At 35.6% G+C, this 22,082-nt stretch overlaps 1 protein-coding gene across 1 annotated transcript in view; it reads right to left on the reverse strand.

The window, feature by feature from the left end:
* LOC110019426 (anaphase-promoting complex subunit 4-like) overlaps positions 1–22,082 on the reverse strand; it is a 70,956-nt gene that overhangs the window by 45,105 nt on the left and 3,769 nt on the right. The window contains exons 3-5 of the mRNA XM_020717078.1: positions 16,090–16,181; positions 15,198–15,278; positions 1,077–1,313 (exon numbers count right to left, since the gene is read on the reverse strand). Of these exons, the coding sequence (XP_020572737.1) occupies positions 1,077–1,313; positions 15,198–15,278; positions 16,090–16,181 (410 nt within the window). The remainder of the gene's footprint in view (positions 1–1,076; positions 1,314–15,197; positions 15,279–16,089; positions 16,182–22,082) is intronic.

The raw sequence follows: 22,082 nt of genomic DNA on the forward strand, positions 1-22,082 counted from the left end.
CAAATCGTAGCCACTATGAATATTTCTAAAATCATTTATCTCTACCAACATGTTTATTTAAATCTCCTCCAATAAAATTTCTTTCAACAAGTATCATTTGCATTAATTCTTCCAGGTAATTCCAAAATTTTTCTTTTGAACCTACATCTAACCCTACTTGAGAAGCATAACCACTTATATTATTAAAAATCTTAGTATCAACAACAATCTTAAGTGTTGTAATTCTATCTCCAATTCTATTAATTTTTAAATCATTATCTTTCAAACTCTTATCTATAATCACCCTTACAATTATTTAGTATGACTCTTACCTAAATACTAAAGTTTAAAATTTAAGCTATCAGTCTCCCTAGTCTTTTCTCCGACCTATTTAGTTTATCTATAATCACCCTTACAATTATTTAGTATGACTCCTACCTAAATACTAAAGTTTAAAATCTAAGCTATCAGTCTCCCTAGTCTTTTCTCCGACCGATTTAGTTCCTTGAAGACATAAGATATTTATTTTCCTGAAAACCATACAACAGCAACAACAACAAAAAGCTTTATCCCACTGAGTGGGGTTGGCTACATGAATCCTTCTTCTCCATTGCGTCTTATTTAGTGTCATATTTTCATTTAATTCTAAAAAATTAAGATCATTATTTATACAGTATGCCCAAGTCTTCCTAGCTCTACCTCTGCCTTTCTTAACATAAGTCAAATCTAAAACATCTATTCTTCTAATCGGATCAGTAGATGGTCGACGTTTAAAAACTATAATATCAACTAATTTCATTAATTTACCTGTGAGATATTTATCTCCATATGAACTATAATATCAACTACAAATTGAAGCAAGTGAAAAATAATGCCAATGTGAAATTAAAGAATAAAGAATTAAACAGAAAACTAGAATAGTACACTGATGCATGACGTTCAGTAATTGAGTTGTATTCAAGACTATTTCCTCGAGCATAAGCAAGTGTACAATTTTAAATTGCAAGCCAACGATTGAATTATTATAAACTCAGCATAAACCAGTATGGATAATTGAATCCAATATACCGGTTATCAAAGTTTAACTGTGTACTCACAATTTTCCCCATCTGAAAAATGCCGAATGCACTAAAGCAAATACAGCCATCCTTATCTCCACTACAGAGTACGTTGAAATGCTGATAAGAACAATTAGATAGCTCTTGAAATGAATCTTCAGAATCATCCACGAGCCCACAATCTCCAGAACTAAGTCCATGCATTCGAGGAATTCTAGGAGTGGGCGGAAAGAACCGCATAGTACGATCTTCATAGGTATATAGGTTGTTTTCATCCTGTGGACATGTGGTAGAATGAACAGGAGAAAACAACACGAGTTAGAATGAACCGGAAAAAAAACAGATGTCGAATGTCAAGGGAAGTAGAATAAACACCAAATTTTGCCAATAGGAAAATACTGATGTCTCGGGAAGGCAACCCGATAAATCAGTTGAATGATGTAATCGCCTTATGAAATGACATAATATTCTACATATGAACAATAGATATCAAAGATGGAAAAAAATTTGTAGTATCAAATCACATTAACACATAAATTGCTCAATTTTGGGAAGGCACTGAAAAAGAAACACAAAAACGCAGTTAGATAGTTACTAGTAGATTTCAACGACTATTTCTGTTGACATCCGTATGACCCAAAAATTCAATTTAATTGGTCAGCATTTTTAATGGTCCCTAGCAGTAGCAAGTCTCTCGACTTCAATAACATGTTCTTAAACGAAGATAACATCATGCTGCTTTTATTTAACGCTATCTTTAGCAAGTGTTAGCTCATCTAGGAAAACCAGGTGCAGTAAACTCTTAGGCTGAAGAACGAGTAACAGTGTAATAACCCGATATAGATACTAAAAAATTTTTTACTAGCAGCTAAGGAAAAAAAAAACTTGAATTATAGGCCTCATATATTTAGAAATAGAACTGTTAGATTTAATATCTCCTATTGTTAGTATTTTCTATTTTTTAGTATATTCTATTATTGGTGCATCATAATTATCGTTTCCCTCTTCTAGTATGGCAAAGTATGGCAGATATTATTGTTTTCCCAATATGAGAGTCATCTTCCTCTCTTTAAGTCGTTTCTATCAAATAGAAGAGGAATGATTATTTATCTCCACCCAAAAACTACAAAGTATCATAACCCAAATCCAGTCAACATCTTCAGCCTATGTTTAGTTTCGTGGCCCCTCATCATACAGCCTCGATTAAAGCTCAATGTGAAGCCAACTACCACATTTTGGCACTTGAAGGAACGATCATGTCCCTCAGAGGTAGGCATCGATCAATGATAATCACGTATTCTCCTCCTCCCTCTCGGTCTTCACGATCCGTTCGAGATTAGAGCAAGCTGCTTAGACATCCAGTCGCAATTAGAACTTGTGTCGAAGTGATCCAGCCGTGATTAGAGCTAGCTGTGAAGATCGGGATCACATAGAGATGCAAATTCGTGACTTTTTCCGGGCTAAGAAGATAACAACGAAATCGCAGGATAAAAACATGCACACAGAAATGAACAGATCACGGAGTACAAGAGTTTCACCCCATTGTTGATAAAAAAAACGACCATGACCGTGGCACAGAGGAGTTCCGTGCCGCTCGTGCAAGAAAGGGAATCAATTGCGACGTAGCGGAGTTTTGTATCATTCTTGATCGAGGCGTAAAGGAGTTTCACACAGTCCTTGATCATTTTTTTCAAGATTCTAAGGATGTACAAATCAACAATGATGACGGGAGTTCAAAGAAATTTAACCACATCGACTGGTTCCAAAAAAGTTGAAAACACCATACCTCACCCGACAGTTCCCCTAATGAGTATACGGCCAAATATTTTCCTTAGAATTTACCACCTTACCTCAAATTTATAGAACTTGATGGACACAACTATCTCGATTGGGTACAAACTATAAAATTAGCGATCAACGAAAGAAACAAAATTGGGTATTTAATCACAGAAATCTTAAAATCTACTGCTAATGATCTAAACCTGAGAAAATGGCAATTTGAAATTTCTCTGATAATGACATGACTTAAAAATTTTACGAAAACTTCCGTAGAAAAGCCTCAACTATTCATTCCCACAACTCGAGGTATCTGGAATGTTGTAAAATATCTCTGTTAATACTTTGAAAGTTCTTCACAATTTTTTTAGTTGAAAACTCAACTTTGGAAATCCAAACAATATGAATGTGATGTTATTACTTAGTACGTACTACAATGAGTTAGTAATATTATAATAGAAACTTGAACAATATTATGACAATATTTGAGAAAATTGAAATGACTGTGCTTGCCACAAGAAAAGAGAGAAAAATGATCGGGTCTATATGTTCTTAGCTGAACTTAGGCTCCGTTTGGGGTCGCTTATCCATTGTAGCGGTGTTTTGAAAACGTTGTATCAACGTTTGGAAACTACGTTTGAGCAGCTTCTCCAAGAACTCAGATGAATTTTTACACTAAACGCAGAACGCATGCTACACCCTGCAGTCCGTGTTTCCAGATAAGCGGCTTATCTAGATAAGCACAGCTGCCCCAAACACACCCTTAATTGATGTTTGGACGAAGTTCAAGAACATATCCTTCGCAGAAAACATCTACCCTTAATTCGAGATATCTTTTATGAAATTAGACGGAAAGAATACAGAAGGAAAAGTTTTATTGTATGATACTGAATCGTTTGATAACAATGAATAGGAGAACTTGGCTCTTGTGTCAAAAGAGGTTGATACTAACAAAGAATGGCAAAAAAATCATAATGTCAACATTGTAAAAAATCATGGCACACAAATGATATATAATGTCAACATTGTAAAAAATCATGGCACACAAAAATCATGGCACACATAATGTTAGAAGCTTCACGGAAAACCTGCAAATTGAAAATCAAAATCCAAGTGTGAAGGCTGAGCTTATCAAGTCACCCTTGAAAAAAATTAGGAGTCGTATGCCAATACAAATGCAATCACGTTCACCAAGGAGCAATTAGAGCAACAACAACAAGACTTCATCCCGCTAAGGGGGGTCAGCTACATGAATCCTTTTTCTCCATTGTGTCCTATTGAGTGTCAAATTTTCATTCAATTCTCATAGATTAATATCATTTTCTATACAATATGTCTTAAGTCTTTGTAGGTTTAATTTTGTCTTTCTTAACAAAAGTCGATTCTAAAACATCTACTCTCCTATATGGATCATCAGATGGTCGACGTTTAATGCAAACAAGCCATCAAAGACGACTCTCTCTATTCTTTTTTGCTATTACAGCTACACCAACCCTATCATGGATAGTTTCATTTTGTATTTTGTCTCTAAGTGTCAAGCAACTCGTCCACCTAAGCATTCTCATATCAGCAACACTCAACTTTGTTTTATGCTTCTCTTTTAAAGGCCAACGTTCTATGTCATAGAGCATTGCAAGTGTCACCGCCATCTTATAAAATTTTTCGTTCAGTCTAAGCGGTATTTTCTATCACACAATAGGCTCGATGCATTCCTCCACTTCAACCAACCCACTTGAACTCTACTAATAACATCTTCATCTATATCACCATCACTTTGAAAAATTGACCCGAGATATTAAAAATGTTCACACCTTTTAATGATTTGATCACCCATAGATACAACTTTGCCACAAGAGCTACTACTAAAATAACATTTGATGTATTCGGTAGTAGATCTACTCAAATGAAGACATTTAAACTCCTATATAGACCTCCATAATTTAAGTTTTTGCTAAGCACTTTCTTTAGTCTTATCCATAAGAAGGATATACACCAAGGTACATCCTCCAATAAATAACAAATAAGAGCATCCATAACTTAAGCAAAAATACATGGGCTTAAAGTTGATCCTGATGTAATCCAATTGAAATCAAAAAAAGCTGGGTCAATCCTCCTTCTATTCGAACACAAGTAACAACTCTAGTATACATATCTTTAATGACTTGAATATAAATCATATGAACACATTTCTTCTCTAGAACTCTCCAAAGGACTTATCTTGAAACTTTTTCGTAAGGTTTTTTTTAAATCAATAAAATCATATGTACACATTTCTTCTCTAGAACTCTCCAAAGGACTTATCTTTAAACTTTTTCGTAAGGTTTTTTTTAAATCAATAAAATCATATGAAAATCCTCTTTATTCTCTGGACTTCTCCATCAAACCTCTCAATAAATGTAAGCTTCCATAGTATACCTCTCCCATAATTTTAAAGTATGACACATCAAATTAATTACTTTATAATTTGCACACTTTTGTGCAGCCCCTTTAATCTTAAAAATGAGGGCCAAAATACTCTTCCTCAACTTCTCGGGCATCCTTCTAATTTTTAAAATAATATTAAAAATTTAGTAAGTCAAGAAACTCCTAAATCTCATAAATATTTTCACGCTTCAATTGGGATATCATCGGGTCACGCTTATTTTCCACCCATGATTTTCTTTAAAACGTCCTAAACTTCTTTTTCACTAATGTGTCACGCTTATTTTCCACCCATGATTTTCTTTAAAATGTCCTAAACTTCTTTTTCACTAATGCGATGGTAAAAATAAAAAGTATTATTATTATTAAGGATATTAAGATTTAAGATCACTAGTATTTTCAAAAACTCATTCAAAAGTTTATCAAAATAGCTCACCTACCTATGTTGAATATCTACATCTACGAAAAACACATTTTTATTTTCAACTTTAAAACACTTTAATTGAATTGACTCTTCTTTACTGGTCTCTTTATTTGATAAGTTTATAAATATAATTTTCACCTTATATTGTATCTAATCTACTATAAAGATCACCAAAAACATAATTATTAGCATCACAAATTGCCCTCTTAGACTCCCTACAGGTCACCTTATATTTTTCTCAGTTCTCTAAGCTTTTCGAGCAATTAGAGGACTTGAAAAAATTATTTCAATATTCATTATTATCCCTGACTAATTCTTGCCCTTTAGTACAAAAGCCCAACTCTCTAACCAGTGTTTTGTTAGTGTTATTCCTAATTTTTCCCATTCTTAGATAATACTCTGGCACGACTAATCTTATGGCAATTTGTTCGAAATTATCTTGCTCCTACAGATCTTGTGCAAGCAATTAAAATGCCAAAATTGACAATGGTTCACTCTAGGTAATTGCCAGAATTGGAACTGCCAACTCTCTCCACTGTTAACCAATCACGATGTTCTTCATGTTCCAAATACATCGTGTAATTTGTTCTTTATTAGTAAAATTTTTACTGATCATCAATGCCAAGCTAACTTTTATTCATGTCATGAGTTTTAGGAATTCATCACGGGGATAGGTGATTGACAATGCCGAGAAAAAATATGGAGTATTATTTGGACTTGACTCGAATAATCTCAAAGTATAGTTTAATTTTTTGTCACAGTCGCTAAAGACAATGAAATTATGTTATGGCATTATATGTTTGGTCATCACAGTTTGCATTATCCAAAAAATTTTTATGGTAGTAAACAAAAGAAGAGAAAATTTCGAATTAGCCCACATGTAGACTATAGTGAAAATAGTTTGCTAATAGCTTCCATGCCAACACCATCTATTTACGGACTAAAAAACACCTTAAAAACAAGAACACTTGTAAACACGTCAACTTCGATCAAACTTCTCAAAATAAAGCTAATTACTAGCAAGCATCCTGGGAGACTTGATTGTTTGTACACGTGTGTGGAGGAAGGATGGGGGTGTGTGGTTGGGGGTGGGCGTGCATTTAATAACCTATTTGTAAGCAATCAACATCACTATATTTAGCATTATGAAACTAAAAGACAAATTACATGATTCAACAGAAAAACTTATTCACTAATTGTTTCATAAACCACTCATTCTTCCATCTTAGCATCCTCATTCCCTTTCTCCACATCTTCAAAGTCACGACAGGCCTATGATAGTTTGTCAAACATCAACCTCCGTATGATTGTTGCTTCCGGAAGCTTAAACTTCGCCCGCATGAGGTTATGTTTTGGTGGTGTATCCTTATGGATGCAATCCCAACCAACTCACGGCTCTTTAGAAGAAGGATTGGCGATGACATGACTTGCCCTTGGGGATGTTAGGATGGGGAAGATTGAGATCATGTGATTATTAAGTGTGAAGTCCTTGTGGCCATTCTCCAAGCCTTACCAAAATGGGATGTTGGGATTCCTCACTTTAGTTGTTTTGATTATCTTTACAGACGGAGCGATGATTTTCCAAAAGCTCTGAAGTTGGCGGGGAAGATTTTCTGTTCCGCAATTTATCATATAGTTGGAGAACTAGAAACTCCAAGAAGCATGGGCAGCCCTTCGGAACCCTCACGGTCATGGCGGCTACGATCCTAACTTCCCTTAGCGACACTCAGTCTTCTATTATTTTGGAACACTGAGGCACCTCTCAGCCGTCTAGGCTTTATTCCCCTTTAATTTGGTGCCCTCCCCCTCCAGGCTGGTTGAAAGCTAATGTTGATGGGGCCCTTTTGCCTTCCGGCCTTGCTAGTATGGGGGTCATCATTCGAGAGGAAATCGGAAATTGCTTGGTGGTTGCTAGATTGGGACAGCACGCAATTTGAACTCCAAGTGATATTGTTCCTTGTCTCTTTACTTCAACCTTGGATGTATGAGAACCGCGGGATCATGCTGCGTTTTTTCGGAGGGGGGCTTTCTGTAGCACGTTAGATATGAAAACCTGGCAACACCAACCTTCTCATGGGCCTGACTTGGCTTTCTTACTGAGTTCAGATAGGTTTTTTTATCATATAGGTAGATCTAACAACACTGCTGCTGATTTTTGTGCTCACCCGGCTTTTGAGAGTGACTTTGTTCTTTCTAGCTTACATTAGAGTTATCCTCTTTCTGTTTTTGTCAATGGGGATAGATTGCCCTCGCTTTTAGCGTTCTTTTGTAATTTTTGTTTTCCCTTTTAATGCAATATGCACACCCCTTAAAAAAAAAAAAATAAACTAATACGGCCTATTGAGGCTCTATTCAATTCCTTTCAAGAAATTATCTTCTTTTCAATGTCTCTCTAACTCTCTTTCTAGTGATTGTCTTCCTCTAAATCCATCCTTCGAACCCTCTTATTCCATGAGCCTGCTCTTTTTCAAATATTATTCCAGCTTTCGTACCAATCAACCAACCTTAAAAGCTCTCCTTCGCTGTAGATCTATCCTACTACCTGTTTTCCCTCACACTTGCTTGCATATCTAACCCTACATCCCTCTCTTGCACTCTCGTTTCTATTTACCATCAATTCCTTAATATCTTTATGTGTAATCATGGCACATCTCCTATATAATTTTCCTTTCCACTTCCATCCCATTTTATCTTCCTTTAATAACCTCGCACCCAACCCTTTCCACCCATCTCCAAAGATAATAAGTACAAGAATAGCAGAGCCATGCGTTTGTTAAACTCATCCCTCGAAAATTCACATTTAAGTAAACATTAATACTCCTTAAAACCTTATCTCATAGTTTAACTTAAATATGTTTAAGAATAAAAAACTAATCATGATAGTTAACTTGTTAGGTCCATAACATTAAGTGTCTAAACTGATTTATGAATTCCAATTCCATATTAATGGCATCTTCATATTCATACACCAAGTCCTCCCTTCGTGTATTCACTAAGTAGATACCTCTTTGGGGGATTTCAGTCACTAAAAAGTGCTCTAGCATTGACCCAATCCTATTTCTTTGGATTACTCAAGATACTCCTGATTCACTCCGGTTGCTTTGTTTGTTGCAAAAGAAGTACATTGCATTCATTTTGTAAAAGTTCATAAATTTGAGTGTATAGTTGAATGAATTCCAGATGCAATGTAAAATTTCAATGCATTTAGAATTCATTCCCTAGCTTATTCTCAATATATTTGGAATTCGTCGGATTTAAGCAAATTTTAAATACATTACTTTGTGAAAAGTATTGCATGCCACACTAAGACCTCACCAAAAATGAGGTCAACAGCCGTTGACCCCCATCTGCCGCCTAAGTTAACCCTGCCCGCCTGTCGTCGATTGCACTAGCAGCAACCACCCAACCCCGTGGCTCCCACCCACCATTGCCTACCACCACCTAGCCCCTACCACAGCCACCACCCTCCATTGTCGGCTCGCAACCTGCCTTCTCCATTTGCCCCCACCCACGACCATAGTCGCTACCCACCTCACTGTCGCCCATCGTCCGGACCCGTCGAACGCCGCTTGCCCCCTGCCACAACCATCACCATATTTTAGATTAATATTATTTTTCTTCAAATCAAACAAAAAAAAATTTGAAATCCCATATTTATTCTATATTGAACCAAACAACTTCAAAGTATTCCAAATTCAATATATTAATTTTACACCTCATTATTTTGTTATGCATTCTTTTTTTCATCAAACCAAATAGTCCCTCAATTTCTAGCACATACACTAGAGTTCTTGCCAATATCACTTTGATATCTGAGCATTAGGCATTCTATTGTTGATTGACTCAAATCTCACAGCATATATGAGATCTATTTTCATCAGCAATCCTGACATATCTATGATCCAAGCTTAACTATTATTATATTAGTGACCTTGTTAGAATATAACTTAAGGTAAATTTTATTGATGCAAAGAGTAGTATAAATACCCATTAAAGGATCTATTAGAAAGGAAAAAAATAAAAACAGGATATAGTAGAAAAGAAAAGGAATAATAGAGAATTCAAGCTAATAAATCAAAATAAACAGAAATTAATAATGAATAAAACTAGTCATTAATAAATATTCTAATACTCCCCTCAAGTAAAGCAAAGATATCAGTCATGTTCAACTTGGATTTGAAATCGTCGAACTGTGGCCAATGAAGGTTCTTAGGCTTGATTTGACAAGTTATTCAGAAAAATTCTTTTAAACGGAGTGTTAACATAAGCAGCATTATAAAGTTGAATTTTTTAAAGTTAATAAATTGTTTGATTAATAATAACTTCTCAAACTTAAAAAAATAAAAAATACCCCTCATTATTGTAATTCTATTTTAAACTATTTTAGGTCTTTTCTTTCCACAGACAGCTCTTATTAATGGCGTCATGAAAAAAAAAATTTCCCTACTCTCATAAATGATATCAGAAGCTTTCTCCATGGCATAATACCTTCGTCATCCTTCTGCGGAGCCGGACGAGAAGAGTCGGAGAAGGAGAGACGACGGAGAGGAAATGCGTTGAATTTAAAAACAATGGGGATTTTTTTTAAGAACAGGGACAGAGAACAGAGTGAAACGTCAGGTCGATCTCGCGATATGAAACGGAGATAAAATAGTATTTCAGCGACGTGTTGTACCAAACGACGTCAATAAAGTTTGTCGGCGTTCTCCGAACCGCAACAAAACTTCACCGCATCGCCAAACCAGGATTTAGTAAGAATATATGTCAGTTGCCCTCGGACTATAGCTTTTTCTTAATGAAGTTTTGGTTAATCTCAACACGCTTGATGCGATCATACTGAACCAGGTTATGAGCAACGCTAATGGCTGCCTTGTCATCACAGAAAAACTGTAAGGGAACCGAGATTGTCATACGTGATTCGTGGAGCAAGATGTGTAATCAGATAACTTCACAAATCCTAAGGACATGGACCCAAATTCGACATTTGCATTGCCCAAGCAACTACAAACAGCTTCTTGCTTGTCCAGATGACGAGGTTTTTCCACAAAAAAGAGCAGTACCCAGAGGTAGATCGCAGATCATTGACATACCTGACATAATCAGCGTCTCTGTAAATTGTAATAGAACAAGAGATATGGCGAGAAAAAAATAAAACTGAGTCTGGTGTGCCTTATAAATAGTGGAATCTGGTAGACAGCTTGGACATGGTACTCAAAGGGATCATGCATGAATTAAGTGATTATTCCAATTGTTTGGAAAATGTCGGGGCATGTATGGGCAAAGTATATGAGTTTCCCCACAAGGCGTTGGTAGTGAGTCAAATTTACAGGAACTGCATTGGGAATATCAAGAAATTTTTATTGGGTTACATCGGGACAGCACTGGTTTGCACAGGAGAAAATTGTTCTCTGTCAAAAGATCAATCACTAATTTCCGCAGAGACAGGAAAATACCCTGAGATGACCGAACAACTTCAATGCCTAAGAAGTATCGGAGAGATCTCAAGTTCTTCATTTCAAAGGAAGCAGAAAGAATGTCTTACAAAGACTCTTATGCTGGAAGATCATTACCTACGAGAACAATATCATCAACATAGAAGATAAGGATAGCTACCTAGTTGTTGGAGAAATGTCGGAAGAAGAGAGTGCGATCTGATTGAGCCTGAGTAAATTCATGGTCCACCGCCACTTTTGTGAACTTCTCGAACCATGCTCGTGGTGATTGCTTCAATCCATATAGGAACTTTTGTGTCCTACATGACCTGAGAAGCAATGGAGTCAAAACCTAGAGGAATAGTCAATCATTAAAGACACATGTATCATAATAAAGACATGTAACACATATTCTAGAGTTAACTTGTTGTTAAAACAACAAACCCTTTAACGGCAATGAAACTTTTGGACCCGTCGGCAATTTTAACAGTATATTTTCCTAGCGATGATAGTATGTCGAGAAGGCTTGAGAGCTTCCAGTCATGTGGTATGTGGCACATGAATCAATGCTCCATTGACTAAAAGAGGCAAAAGAATTGAATGTCATAGAATTGGTACCTTGACGGACGTGGGAGGTCAATGGGTTGAAAGTGAGCGGACTGGATCCAAGCAGCTTGATTAAGTGCTTCATTTGACTTTTAAGAGAGTTGGAGGATTTTTTATTCTTTTGGGTAGAGGTCGGTTGTATTGTGTTGGATTAAGAATTTGTAGCGAGACCCTTGGCGACGAGAGATCTGGCCGACGGTTTGGATACAGATTTCCCGTGAAACTTCCAAAATTTATCATTAGTGTGGTTGGGTTTATAACAGTGATCATAAGTGGGGTGATGAGCTCGAGGTTGAGCACTATTAGAGACCAAGGCGGATACAAAGAGTGTAAGAACCAAGCATGACAAGTCTCCGGCTCTCTTTGCGACGAATCTCAGTGAAAGCAATGCAAGTGGAAGGAAGAAGATCTCAACCAAGAATATGGCCTCAAACTTCGTCAAGATCTCTATTGAGGTCTGCCAAAAATTGGACCATGCGCTCCTTTTCTACAATTTTCTAGAAGAGAGATACGTCGGTCGGAGATTCTCAAACGTAGTCATAATACAGGTCGCATTATATCCATAATGCAACTAGATCATTGAAGTTTTGGGTCAAGGTCCTCGGTCCTTGTTTTCTCTCATCAATTTTCTTAGATACCTCATAGAGTTGGTTGAAATTTCCTACATCCGAGTAGGTATCGCGGACTGCCGTCCAGAGAGCACTAGTGAAAGGAACATATATGATCCGCCAATCAAAGCCTCCATAGAGTTGATCAGCCACGAAATGACCAGGGAATTCTCTGCTTCCCAAGCTCCACATGTTGGGAAAGTCTTTGAAGGTTCACGAATCACACCAGAGAGATGACTGAATTTCCCGCGTCTTTCGATCAACAAGGATATAGATTGGGGCTCTTGGTGAAAGTTATTTTCGTTTAGTTTATGGGTCATAATTAAGAAATTCGTGTTGTTTTTTTTTTTCCTCTGATTTGCAGAGAAACCGAGGTCGGAATTGACCCTCCGATGGAATCTACTTCACTTGAGTCTGATATGATTCTAACTGATCCAAAGGAGATGTTGAGTTGTTGAGACATCGAACGATTCCGAAAGCAGGAGGGGATGGATCAAGCCTAGGGAAGAAGCTCCAACAATCCGGGAAAGACACAGAAGGACAGCCTTCCTCCTAGGCTGGAAACATGTATGACAGGCTGGACTGATGACTGGGCGTAGACCGGTCCAGCTGGAAAGGAAGAATATTGTTGTATCGGCAAACCTGGAGAGAAACCGAGCAGTAAGGCTCTGTTTCCGACAGCTGGAAAGTCAAGACGAGCCTTCTGGAGCAACATCCGGCCAGCAAAAGGTAAACGACACCTGGAAGAAACTCTAGCCGACTGCATCTGACTCGAAAGAGAGACTACGAGATCCAACATGCTGGAGGAAGGGACAATGCTGGGAAGGAGAAACTGACGACGAGAAGAGGTCTGACGGCTAAGTCAAGACCATGGCTCTAACACTCAAGGTAAATCTTATTGATGCCAAGAGGGATATGAATACCCATTACAAGATCTATTAGAAAGGAAAAAAATAAAAACAGGATGTAGAAAAAAAAGGAATAATAGAGAATTCAAACTAATAGCTCATAATAAATAGAAACGAAAAAAAAGGAATAATAGAGAATTCAAACTAATAGATCATAATAAATAGAAATTAAAAATGGCTAAAACTAGTCATTAATAAATATTCTAAATAACCTAATCATGTGCATGCTCTCTACTCAATCAACCAAGAACCCTAAAGCGTATATAATAGTTTAATTGAGTGTGCTTCCTTTTGATTGAGCTCGTAATCAGTTTACTCTAGACTCACTCGCACATAAACTTGCAGTTTGTACATAGCCATAGCAACCTATGCTCTACATTACAAAGACCCAAACTACTCTAGCTAGCCCATAAGTCAGCCCATGGCCAACCAAGGTTTGAACAATCTTAATTATCCTTTGGTGAACCAAACATTCCTAAACCAACCAAAGACACCTCCTATATAATCAAGACTTCTTAAATATGGTCTAGCCCAATTCCTAGTTTAATGCATCACATTAGGTCTCAAATTTCCTGGTCAAACTAGTGGCCAACTCAACCTTCCTTTAAAGCATTAAGCTAGCCCTAGGAAAAACCAACTTGACCCTCATCACGATTGAACTCACATGGTTTTGGACCATAGGTGACCCATTTAGGACCCATTAGTCAAACCTAAGTCCATGAAGTTAGATCCAATTGGTAAGGAATAGTCACCTAACCCATTAGGGCCCTCTAGGTTAGATCTTAATCAACCTTATCATAGTGAAAGAGGGTCCTTCTTTGCTAGGATTAGCAAGACTATCTCTTAGGTCGGAGCTTGCCTTTTATGTTAGTCTTTTCCCTAGGATAGAGATTCCCATACTTAGTAATCTTCCCTTCTCTAGGCTAAACTCCCTTCTTAGGATATTACTCCTTCCTAACGTTGTTACCATCACTATTATATTCTCTTTTGCATCTTCATGGCTTATAAAACTTCTACGACAGTTTTCATAATTTATGACTTTCGGCCTTTCCTATAAATCAGACATCATCTAATGTTTCGAAATATAAGTCTCATCATCTTTAAAGCTATCTTCTTAATCTTTCATTTTCTTAAGTATCCATATGCCAAGATTACATTTCTAGAAATTGAAGAAATAATCTTCTTCGACAAAGGGACCGTTCACGAACAAGAATTTGATTAATTTCATCACAAACCGAAGATTATACCTTCCTTTCTTAAGAGTTCACCCATATCTTTCACCACCTCATAAATCTATATCAACCACAATATGAGCCCTATTATGTCTTAGGATTTCCCCATCCTCGCCTATATCAAGGTATGCTTACCAATCATCATTAAATAAACAAGAGTAATTTTTTTTAAATAGAGAGTTGTTTGAGCATAGCCTAAGATATAATTAGCCTTGAGAACAAAGTTCTTTATAAGAAAGTTCAACCCCAAAAAAATTATTAGTAATATCATAAATTCATAGAGTATATTATTCTATGATTAATCCTCTATATTATTTCATCAATACCATCCCAAGTTAACATTTGTACTAATTTCAAATTCATTCTCAAATTTCAAAAAGAAATTTCTATACACCTAAATACATACTTATAACGGCATAATTTGCTTCTAGTGATGTATAAATTTACTTTGAATTAAATAATGTCTAAATGCGTACCACCATAACATTCCAAACATTTACTCTTTTCATGTTCATGTTGCTTCGCGTAGCTATATCACATATACACATACTAGCTACATAGAAGTTAAAGGAGGCATGTAAACAAAACTGGCATCCAAAATAAAAAACATAAAAGCAAATTCATTACGTTGCATGAATGAATGGCAAAAATATTAAAATGCAACAAACCTCAACCAGTAAATAGGATATGCAACCGAATTTACTATTCCACCCAACAGAAATTAAAAAAAAATGAAACTGGTGGAGAAAATACCTTCGTTTGGACAACTTCCTCCCAGTTTAAACAAATAACAGCAACACTGTGAGTTTTTACTGCCCTCAATAGCTTCCCATTCTGCAGGAATATAAGTAATGTTCATTTTATCTTTACAGGACAAAGCAGCAATGCTAGGCTTCAATCGACTCGTACTTAAGGAGTACGGAGATTAAGGAAACTTATATATCATATTCATCATCATGATTAAAATATATGTAAAACTTCAGTAGACGAGCAAAGTTGAAAAGAAAAGAAGAAAAAACGCCAAAATTTACTAATGTCCTTCAAAAGAATGTTTTGGGTGGTGGTAAACTTGATGCCAACTTTTGCAACTTTTGACTACTTTTAGGAGTTAATGGAGAAGAAAGATTCGCAAATCTAACCTTGTATCTCAAAAAAAAAAAAAACAGTAGACAAGCATTCTCATCGACCTTATCAAGAAAAAATTAAATAAATCAGCATACCACAAATCATGCAGCACGTAAATTTAAGTAGAGAAGGATAGTTGGCAATGACGAGAAGGAAAAACTCCATTTTGTGAAGACCATAAAAAGAAAAAGGGACTTAGACACATCAAGTACAGGCAAATCATAACTTTTGGAAAAGGAATATTATATTTCCACAAAATGATTAAAATTTAAAAAATAAGAAGTGCTGATATAATTATGAAAACCATAGTTAAAAAAGCTCAAATTAGGTCATTTAATTAAAAGAAATAAACTTTACATTCGCTTTTAATTGGTGTGGGTGAACAATTAGCAGCATATACTAGAGCCTTTGATTCTCATTTTTTTCTATCTAATTTTTCTAACTCAACATCATCATCAGTCATATCCCAACTATTTCATGGTCAGTTTGACAAATCCTCATTTTTAAACGTTTAACCTACCTCAACATCATGCAGTAAAATGGTTCCATCATCAAGACCAAGAGCTATAGCTTTTCCATCAGGACGCCAACAAAGGGATGTAATACCTTTCCCTGAGAAGCAGCAAGGCAATGCACGATACATGCAATCAGAAATAACAGCTAATTGAATGTGGACAAAAAATGTGTGAAAAAATAGGGTGGCAAACAAATCATATATTTTTTTTATCTTAGGTAAAGTAATGAATACTGCAACAACTGCAAAAAAAAAAATTAAGTCATCAGCAAGTCAACATTGGATTTATTATGCACATGCGGTCCCTAAAACCTACTGGCAGATAAAGTAATAATATACTGTTGAAATGAATCATTGTCTTGATGAATACAAACACCATCGCGCATTAAACTAGTCCATAGTCCTCAAACATTTGAGTTAGATGCCCTCATTAAAAGCACAAGTACTACATCAATAAAAGAGGAAATTTGCTGCTCAAGTCTAGATCTTTGCCAAAGAAAGGCCCGCTCTTTTATATTTTCATTCTTAGCGTGTCTAATTTAATTAATGTTGAGTGAAAATGTCAATCAAGCACATAGGACCACAAAAGTAATCTACTAAACTAAGTTTTGTTTTCATCTGACAAAAAATCTTTTTTTTTTCCCGACAAAACATACTTAAAATAAAGGGAAAAAAAGCCAAAACATGTGACCGATCAAGCTGCATCCATATTGAGCAGGAAAATTTTAAGTGAACTTGACTGACCTACTTTAAGTGAAGTTGACTTTGGGGTATCAAGTGGTACGGGTGAAATTTTAAGTTGGAATGGCAAAAGTACGGGTGAATTTGGCTAACTCACTCAAGAAAGGAAAAACATTTAACCTTCTGGTCAACCAAATTTTTAAACTTAACACAGCAAATAAACTTACTTTTACAGGACAATCAGCACCTAATCTCATATGCCCCCATTCATCAAGCACTTTTTTATAAAGATGCACCCCAGACATCTTTTATTTGTATTAAAATTTTTCAAAAGCAATATTTGTTTTGTAAAGAGAAGAATTAGATTGTATTGGGTTTGCAAGCTTGTATAATTAAAACATTCATTTTGAACTCATCACGACTACTTTCCCTCCAATTTGGCTCATCCTATTAATTCATTAAGTTATAAATACCCCTTGCTGTTCTTTGGTTGCATCCTATACATGAAAGATACTCAATTTAGCAAGTTCTGCGGTGCATAGAAAGTTCTCCATTGTAATTGTTTTCATTTCATACTTTGTTGTATCTTAGCCTGATTTTTTAACATCATTTATTGTTATTCTTTCCTCCTTTAAGCCTGGGAAAAGGTTGTGGTTCACCCTTGGAGTTGAAAGAGATGCATATTAAATTGGTTCTAATGAATTAGTGAGGATTGTTTTCAGTTTTTAGTAGGAGGAATTGGATTGGTAAAATAAAAGGAACAAATGGGTTTTGATTTTCTCTTTTTTTTTTTTGGTCTAGAGCAAATCAAAACACAAATAGACGTGTAGGGTACTTAGAATATCTGAAAATGCCTATTTTTTTATGAATTTGGAATTCATCCAACACATTGCACCTGCCATCGTCACCATTGTCTGTCGTAATTCAATAAATTAATAAATCATAGCAAACACAAAAATATATTTCCATGCATTTGATTTGCATCCAATTAACAATTCAACATTTCAATAATTCATTTATTTCAAGTGATTTTAATTTTTAAAATGCATTTAAAAAAAATCCAACCAAACAACCCCTAAGTGGAATTCTCGATGGGAAGCTTAGAGAGTGCAGTGAGGCTTAGTTGAGAAGCCTGACTAGTTTAAGATGTTATCTCTTCTGAAGGTTGTCTTTCAAATCATGTTATTTAACTCCCATACTCCATTGCAACTTTCATGATGCTTTTCACATCACTCTCTATGTGTGAATTGATTCAATCAATACTCTCGGTTTGTTTTGAGAAAAAAAAAATTATCAACTAATCCAACCCCACCCCGAAACCATCTTGACTTTGCACACAAAGCCAACAAGTAGTTTTAGAACCTAATTATTCAAAAACAGTCGACAGCCTAAAGATGATCCAAGACACCCAATTCATGTTAAAGACACTCTAGATGAGGATCTCTTAGTGAACCCCCACTAGACTTCAAAGGCAATACATTTATTGAAAGGTCTGTATGTTTATTCACATTTTACTGTTGATATAGAAATGTGAAAAAATTAATCAATAAGTATAAAATCCATAACAAAGTAGTTGTGATTGATAGAAAGGGCATGCCAAACTCGCTCAAAAAACTGTTGTTCAATTAAAAACATGAATTATGTAAGTAAATTTCAAGGCCCTGACAACATTATTATATCTTATCCTCTAGTGAAATCAACCATGAGTAAAGCTCGTAGGGATTGAGCTAAACATGAAGTGGCATATGAGGGCACTAATAAAACTCAAAATAAACATGTCATACATGGTGAAGAGTTCGTTGATATTAAAAAGGAATTAGTTTGGATCAAAGATATCATTTTTTTCTTTATCGGCGTGAGTAGCAAGCCCCTCTCAATGCATGTCTGTGATCAATTAGGGCCAAAGAACTGTATGTGGGATGCAAAGCTAATTCCCTTAAAAAAAGCTCTCATAGAAAGCTATCATGCATGGGTCATGCATAACGCGTTTGGACCAAGGATTGACAAAGTGTCTGCAGCACACAAGTATTGCTGCATCAATAATTCAGAGTTGGCATCTGAAATTGATAAGTTGACTCCTCAAATAAGGGTGTTGGGAGCACGATTACTTCACCTTGCTTTCTGCTTGAGGACAACTGAACATTTGCAGGAACATTACTCAACGCACATGCATTTGACAAAAATTCTTTTGAAAATTGAACTTTTGGAAGGATTGGCGATCATCGAACAACAAAAATTCTTAATGAAAAAGTTACTATTCCCATTGCAAGGATACTCTAATTATCAAAAGTAACTTTTGCTCATTGTGGACCAATTCAAGTTTCTCACTAAAAAATCCTATCAATTTTCTATCATGGGATGGTGCTGTGCCAATGTAGTTGCGATGTATTTGGGATGCACGGTTGATTTCCTTTAAAAAGATAGCCTCACTGATTGCAGTAGTCACCAATGGGCTCATGTGCAATGCAATTGAACCAAGGATTGATAAAGTCGGTGACTGCAAAAAGTAAATTTTTTAGTATCCCCAATAATGATGTCAATCTAAACAACCACCAGCAAGTTGGCTCACTGATTGAGGGTGTTCATAATGTGATCAGTTCTTTATGCTTTGTGATTCAGAACAAAACAAATTATTTGTAAAAAGATAACCTGACGCACATGCATTCGATTGAAACTCTCATTAGAATTGAGTAATTAGAAAGATTAGTGATCATTAAATAGTACTAACTCTTGGTGAAATATGTAAATTTATCATTATTTCAGTGATCTAATTACCACATATAGTTCTTGCTCATAAGTGAACCATTTTTATTAAGTGCTATTAAGTTTCTCATTACAGAATTCTATTATTTTTGCATCTTTGGATAGCACCCAATGGCTAATTTGCCTCCCTCGCTTGAAAGGGTTTATCAAAAACTGAAATGGCCAAAATGAGGGCATAGCAAAGGTGTTCCTTAATGGAATTAAAATTTAGTCGTTGTTTTATTTTCCAAAATAAATGTGTTTGCTTCAGACAATCAGTAAAAGAAACCATGATGTGATTATTATTCCAAATAAAATGGAAATAAAAGTTGTCAATTCCATGAAAACAACAGACATCTTTCATTGAAGACGAAATCAGCCATAATTGAATAGCATCAAACTTCTTTGGGTTGGTGTATATCCTGAGGCCAATGATAAAACCCAAAAATGTACTCTTTCGACTAGAAACTCACGTTGGGGTAGATTAGCATAGTGTTTGTGAATTTGTAATGCAGCAAAAAGAAATTTAATATCGCAGAAATGGTTAGGCATTGATGTACTAAAAAACCAAGATATCATAAAAAAAACATGCTGCAAAATAACCAAGAAATGAGTTCAATACCTCATTCATAAGACACACAAAGGTGTTAGGTGTAGTGTCTAAATCGATAGGTATGAAGCGCATAAGCCACCATTGATATAGCCCCTCATTAGTTTTGACTGTGGTCTTCCATTCATTTCCTACTCGTATTCCGATTTAATCATATACATGGTGAATATCAAATTTAAAAAAAAATATATTGTGTCATTCGATTTAACAAGAAAATCTTCCAACAATGGCATTGAAAATTTATACGTGACTATAAATTATTGATTGCTCCACTATCAAAATAAATTCAACATTTCCCATCCTCATTCGGAACAATCAATGAAAGTACTATGCAAGGATTTAAGCTATTAAAAATGAGTTGTTCTTTAAAAAGTTCGTCAACAAACTCTTGTAAAAATGTATGATTCTTTGTGTTTATTTTATAGTGCAATAGCTAAGAAATGATGGATCCAAGGACAAAATCAATTTGGAGTTGAACACTGCATAGAGATAGAAGTTGATTCAGTAGCTTTATGAGCTAAATCAAAAAACTGTTTATAACAATGCAAACAACACAATTTTTTACTCACGCAGAATTTTGTTCGGCCAATAAAATAGCAAACATGTTTCAACACTCCTTGTATGCAGCTAGGATTTAGGAAACAATGACACTATCAAATTTGACAGTTGATAGGGTCAAGAAGAGTCTAATTTTCTCCCCTATCCACTGAAATGCATGCACATTAGCAAAGCCATCACGCCACACTCAGCATATCAAATTTTCAAAATCATCATAAAATTAAGTGACAACCATTGATTTCTAACACCACAAAATGCTTCAAAATAAAATTATTACCAATCAGAAAGAACAACTTCCATACATCCATAATGAAACTTCCACATGCCCTTCTAGATCCAACAAATTTTGTATGGTTTAGGAGTGTAAATGAGTTGAGTCAAGCTCAAGCTGCCCTCGGTTGAGCTTGAGCTTGATTAATTTTATCGAGCTCGAGCTTAAGTCTACGAGTTCGAGTCGGCTCGCGAGCCAGCATGTTTAATATAAAAGGGAGAAAATGATATTAATTTTAAATAACTTTATAATAAGTTGACAAATAGAATGAACAATTAGAAGATGAATTAATAAAAAAACACCTAATATATGATAAAAAAATATTGTTTTCTTAACATTTTTAATACCTTAAAGATGAAATTTTGAAATTTAATGCATTTTGAGTATATTTTATGTTAATATTTTTTTAAATGACCGGCTCACGAGCTAACGAGTCGAGTCGGGGCTGACTTGAGATGGCTTGTTAGCTCATCGAGCTCAGCTCATGAGCCACTTATCGAGCGGAGCTTGAGCCGGATCACGAGTCAGCTCGACTCACTTGAATCCCTAATATGGCCATATGGGTGCACGCGGATATTTGGTAGGTCTCCTTCAGAATGATTTAACAACATTGGAAGAGATAATATTTCGATGCATCTAATATTCACCAAAAAAATCACACCCCTTTTCATTGATGGTGCATCTAGCCCCAAACATGGCATGGCATTATGTGGTTAGGAGTTAATTTGGGGCAAATAAAACATTTTCAAGCATGTAAAATAAGAACTCACCATCTATGGTCACATCTTTAAACTTCTCGCCAACCAAACGGTAAGTAGCATGAACCATCATCCTCTTATTCTCATTCCAACAATTTTAGTTGATACCTATCAATACACTCATTGGAATGATGTTTAAACAGAATATAAGATAAGTATTTGGTGGCTTTAAAAAGTCTCTTGATTTTATACAGTGTTTGCCAATACCTTAGGGTCATTTGATGTTGCATTAAAATACATGAACTTAACTTTTAAAAGGGCTCGCCTTGTTTGGCAGAACCCCTTGTGATCCTTGCTAGTCAATTCATGAATAGTACATCAATCGTCATAAGAGGTAACGTCGAGCTTAAGTTGAATCTCCACTTTACATGTGAAATTA

The sequence above is a fragment of the Phalaenopsis equestris genome, unplaced genomic scaffold, assembly GCF_001263595.1.
Source record: "Phalaenopsis equestris unplaced genomic scaffold, ASM126359v1 Scaffold000002, whole genome shotgun sequence".
NCBI classification, from domain to species: domain Eukaryota; kingdom Viridiplantae; phylum Streptophyta; class Magnoliopsida; order Asparagales; family Orchidaceae; genus Phalaenopsis; species Phalaenopsis equestris.